At 28.1% G+C, this 6,000-nt stretch overlaps 1 protein-coding gene across 2 annotated transcripts in view; it reads left to right on the forward strand.

The window, feature by feature from the left end:
* The window catches only part of LOC101240980 (anaphase-promoting complex subunit 1), a 141,471-nt gene that overhangs the window by 89,143 nt on the left and 46,328 nt on the right, over positions 1–6,000 (forward strand). For both annotated transcript variants that reach the window (XM_065804581.1, XM_065804582.1), the window contains exons 31-32: positions 4,548–4,653; positions 5,787–5,927. In XM_065804581.1, coding sequence (XP_065660653.1) covers positions 4,548–4,653; positions 5,787–5,927 — 247 coding nt within the window. The remainder of the gene's footprint in view (positions 1–4,547; positions 4,654–5,786; positions 5,928–6,000) is intronic.

Consider the following 6,000-nt stretch of genomic DNA (forward strand, 5'->3'; position numbering starts at 1 on the left):
TGGAAGCTCTAAATAATTATATAAGCGAGCTGCTGTCAGAGCTCAGTGTTGATAATGTGAATAGTTCTATGAAGTACTCTGCGTGTAACTGAGCTAATAAGGAACTACTGTAGCGAACTAAAGACGCTGTAAGTGTACGAAGTATAAGTAGCTGTAGCATTATGGTTAGGATACGGACTGGATTATCGAACTGTTATCAACATTGACTGGATTATCGAACTATAATTGGATTACTATACAGTTAAAGTATTTTATTAATTAAACGACTTTATTAAACGGATATTTACGCTCAGCTATCCGTAAAGTCGTAACAATATTATATGATGTCTCACAAGAAAAGTCATACCACAGTAACAAAGAACAAGAAGACTTGGACTAAAAATTTGGTGAGATTTCAAGAGTCACACAGAAGAAGAGGAAGCGTGGCTGTAGAAGAACATTCACTCGATGAAAAATCCAGAATACCACTTCAATTGCAGATCGTAGGAAGATACCAGTTTCTCGGAGCATATGTTAAAGGAAGAAAAGAACAAATAGACCAAATTTCTAAGGAAATTACAAAATTGTGGGACAATAAACTGAATTTTCCACGTGTGTCTGATTAAGTGATAAGAGCAAAGCTTATGAAGGTGCTGAAGGTCTATGATGAATGTGTCAAGCGTGGAAAATATGATGTTCTCAATGCATTATTTGACATCACGAAAGTGAATGGCCAGTGGTTATCCTCGGAAGATAAACGTCTATACCACCTACAAAAAGAAAGTAAAGGACAGGTGGGGTACTCAACAGGACAAGTGGCAAGTAAAGAAACCATTCACCCTTCCAAGAGAAGGAAAGTCCAGTCTGGAACAGCAATACCTTCCACATCACAAGTCCTGTCTACCACAGACAGTGGTACTGAATCTGAAAACTGCAAAAGTAAGAGTGAAGATGATGAAGACGACGACGGTGATAAAGACGATGATGAGGACACTCAGAAAAAAACTAGAAAGCACTACAAAAGTAAATTTGCTGTAAGTATGGTTACATCAAGTGGAGTTTCCACAAAGAAAGCTGCAAAAATATGCAATGTATTATCACAACAAGGTATTGATATTCCAACTCCAAGTCAATCAGCAATTTACAAGTCCATATTCAAAGAGGCAGGTAAATTAAAAAAAGAAATGATACAACAACTTAAAATGGAACAGTGGTCCTTACACTTTGACGGCAAACGAATAGATGATAAGGAATATCAGGTAGTTGTACTTCAGAATGAAAGAACTGACGTGAAACTTGATGCACTGCGTTTAAAAGATGGCAAAGCTGAAACTGTTGCTGAAAAAATTGCCAAACTTATTGATGAATACAATTTGTGGAATTCAATTAAGATGATCATTACTGATACAACAAACGTCAATACTGGGAAGAGAAATGGAGTTGTTGTGAAGTTGCAACGTATGTTTAAATTAAAGGGTGTCACAATACCACAATTTATCGGTTGTCAGCATCACGTACTAGACAGGATTCTCCGTCTGGTGATGGACGAAGAACTTGGGGGTGATACCAAATCTCCAAACATTGAATACCCATTTGTGTCTGAACTGTTGAATAAGTATGATGAACTGAAGGATAAGTTTGTGAATGGAACTGTAGAAATTCTTGATAAATCAGGGTGGAGAGACGATATGAAGTTTTTGTACCATTTAACAAGAGTGTTTAGGTTCTATGAAGAACAAAGAAACTTCCCTCTGATTCACTTTCAGAACATTCCTAATATGAGCAATGCCAGATGGAACTCAAGAGCCATTCTCGCCATTCTGGCGTTCATTCTTATGCCTGAAGCGAGAAAGAATTTGGAGAAGGTTTGCAGGTTCATTTCATATGAGTGGGCAGAACATTGGTTTAGTAGTCAAAAGTACAATGACAATGACTTCAAGAATTTATCTGATGTATTGAAGCCTTACAAAAAGGCATTGCAGTCATTCAAAAATCACTGGAAGAAAGAGCCATCCGTCATCGACATACCACGAAGTAATCAGATAGCTGAACGTGCAATCAAGGTGATGCAAGACCTGTATGCTTCCTGCAGAAAGAAAGACAAACTGCAACTTCGATTCATTCTAAGTAATAAGCGCTAGACTCTTTATGAGACGTGAGCATCATGTGACCCATGTACTAAACACAGTAGGCCTATAGACACAGACAGTTATGTATATTGTTGTACTAGACGCTTTGATACTGTTAATTTTGTAATACTTGTATAATTATATATCACATAATGTTTTTTGTTATATCACAGTACATGTTGCATAAATAAATAAAATAACAACAGGAGTATGACTCTTACAACATCTTCAGCCTTTAATATTCATTTACTGTACAAAAGTGTACCTATTGAAAATTCGATTTTTTGGTTTTGGGGTGACCTTTTTTCAAAATATGTCAAAATGAAACATCTATTCGTTCTTTTTACATAAAAGTTCATTGAATTACGATACAGGCCTAGTAGGTTGCAAAAAAGTCATATCCCTAATATATATATATATATATATATATATATATATATATATATATATATATATATATATATATATATATATATATATATATATATATATATATATATATATATATATATATAAAGAAATATAAAATAAATTTTAAATTTTTTAATGTATTTTTATAATATTTGTAATAATTATGTAATATATTTAATACAAATATTTTGAAAAAGATAAGTAATTTATCTCGAAAATAATACTTCCAAACAATGTCAATAATTGGTTAGCCAAAAAATGCACATGCAAGATTTCTTCTTAATTAAAATATTTTTAAAATTGTTTATTAATATAAATAAAATAAGTTTAAAAAAAGTTTTGAGTTATAGTTTTTATTATAAATTAATAATACTTATTCTTACATGAAATAAGTATATAAACTTTTATATAATTATAATTTTATATAATTATTTAATTTAATTGATTATAATTCTCTCTCTCTCTCTTTATATATATATATATATATATATATATATATATATATATATATATATATATATATATATATATATATATATATATATATATATATATATATATATATAAATAAAGAGAGATAGAGAGAGAGAGATTGATTGAGCAAGAGAGAGAGAGAGATTATAATTATAATCAATTAAAATAAATAATAATATAAAATTATAAATTATAATTATATAGAAGTTTATATACTTATCTAATGTAAGAATAAGTATTATTAATTTATAATAAAAACTATAACTCAAAACTTTTATTTTTAAAACTTATTTAGTTTATATTAATAAACAATTTTTAAAATGTTTTAATTAAGAACAAATCATGTATGAGCATTTTTTGGCTAACCAATTTTTGACATCGTTTAGTGGTATTGTTTTTTAGAAGTACTGTTTTAAAGATATTACTTATCTTTTTCAAAATACAACATGAAACTTTCCAGAAATGTGAAATACTATTATGTAAATTAGTATGCAAAAGTTACAGCATTAAAGTCATTAAATTAAAGTCTTTTTTCAAAAATTAACTCTATGGCGGTTGTAACATTAACTTTTTACTACTTCTGATCAAAACAACTTTGTTAGACTTATCTCAGCTAATGGTATGATTGCAAAAAAAATCATTTGGTGTGTGTATTAAGCACATTGATATTATTATATCCCGAGTTTCATAGTTTTTACTTGAAGTTTTACAAGCATTTTTATGTTTTGTTGTTCTGATGGTTGTAACAAAAAACCAATATGAAAAAACAACAAATAAAATGACGCAATCAATGATGCAAGAAAAAAAGTATTAATGATTATTATAAATCATGTAATTTACGGTTTTATTATACAATTTTTAACACTTTTACAACAGGGCTGTAAATAAACATCAAAGCATGTTTATACAACCCTTACAACTTTATAATTGTGCTATGTTATGATAAAAAATTTTAATAACTTTTTTGCTCAAAATTTTTAAATAGTTATGGAGTTTAGTAATAATAAGTTTTCATAATTTTTTTGCTTTTTTTTTTTTTCTTTTTCTCGTGGAGTTACTCATATATATTTATATATTAGGCTGATTCTAAAAACAACTTTTTTTTGGAAGTGTCTGCTGGTACCCCCTAAATGTGTTCTATAAATTAAATTAATACTGAATTTTTTGAATAAAAAATCTTTTACATCATCAATTGAGGTTTTGGTAAAATCAAACATCAAATTGAGGTTTTGGCAAGGGGCAGCAATCTTTTATTTCGTTTTTTCTGATTTCATCGGAAAAAGAAGAAAATAACAAATAATAATGTATAATAATTTTGCTGTGATTTTAAACAACAGTAAAAAAGTTTTGGCTAAAAAACTAAAATTAGTTTTTCTTAAAATTAAAAATGAAAATATGAAATTATTTTACATTATAAATTCACATTTAAAAAGTCAGGTAAACTTTTTTCCCCAAACACCCATATCTTATCAGAAGTCTCACCTATATCACTTACATCAGAAACCCTAGATGTAGTAATAGTGATAATAATGTAAATAATTATTTTTATTTTAGCAACAAAACTGTAGCAAATAATTTCAATGATAATGCGTTGTTGTTATGGCCTTCTTTCCATAATGGTGTTGCTGCTGGTTTAAAAATTGCTCCTGGTGTATCACAGGTTGTTTGCTTTTTGTATAAATAGTCATGTATTTTATACTTGTATTGATTATGCGTCTCTCATTTGCTTTACCATCATCATCATCATCATTTAATAATGGTTATTAGATTTATATACTAAATAAATGAATTCATTAAAACATCATTAAAAAAAATCATTTATATGCAACTTGTCTAATAGTGTAAGTGAATTAATTTCAAGTAACTTTTTTTTAATTATTATTATTGGCATTAGTAATTATTTAATATTAGAATCAAAATGCTACTGCGGTTTGTTACTTTATTATTGAGAGGATTTAGAAAAATATAAAAGTTTATTATCATTACTATTTTATTTTAGTTTATTATTATTACTATTTTAATTAATGAAAATTCTACCTAAGCACAACCTTTAGACAATGTATTTAAATTTGCCCAGCTAATATTATTTAATTAGTGAATATACATTTTGCTCATAAGCATTTGGAAATGTATGTGTACATCCTTGTCTCTTATCAGTCAGTTGAAAGGTTAAAACATGACATGTATCAATTGACTATTTTTAATTATGAAGATCAAAAAGGGTTATTGTTATAGACAAATTAATCTTCTCAAATATTAGATCTAAAACTTTCCTAAGATTGTAAAACCTATGATTCTTCTTTCTATGATTCACTAAACTTTCTATAAGGTTAGTTACTTGTCGTGCCAGGTATATGTCTTGGGTTATTTTGCCTGTTCTTCCGTGTACTCAGAATATATAGATGTGCTGGGTGCTCAGCTTGGATCCAGTATTGCTCAAAACCAGGAACTGAGTTAGGCACTCGCCACATCTCTAATATGCATATAATGTTCAGATTTCTATAATTTTTATTTCAATTTTATAGAACAAAAATTTACTTACATAAAACTCATAACTAAAACAGGTTTTGTTTGATTGACATGAGATAACATTGTGAATCCATTGTCTATAATTTAAGAAATTTCTTAAAAAAGAAATATGCTTCTTATTTTAAGCTTCACAGATTGTAAATTGTCAATTGTTCAGAAATTTATTTTGTAAAGCAAGAAATATATTTCTTGTTTAAAGAAATAAATTGTGGAGAGAGAAATTTATTTCCTTATTTTTACTAAAATTTTATTTAAATTTTCTAGGTAGACTCTACTTGGATACTTTTTAACAAACTTAAATCAGCTGAAACTGCAGCTGACCATGCAGGATTTTTATATGCTCTTGGATTGTCTGGTCATTTATCAGTACTACCTAACATCTATTTACACGACTATCTAATTAAAGTAAGGTGATATTTATGTAACCAATTACATTTAGTAAATACAATTTGTTTTTTTATTAAATTTTGAAGAAAAT

The sequence above is a fragment of the Hydra vulgaris genome, chromosome 09 (genome assembly GCF_038396675.1).
Source record: "Hydra vulgaris chromosome 09, alternate assembly HydraT2T_AEP".
Lineage (NCBI taxonomy): Eukaryota > Metazoa > Cnidaria > Hydrozoa > Anthoathecata > Hydridae > Hydra > Hydra vulgaris.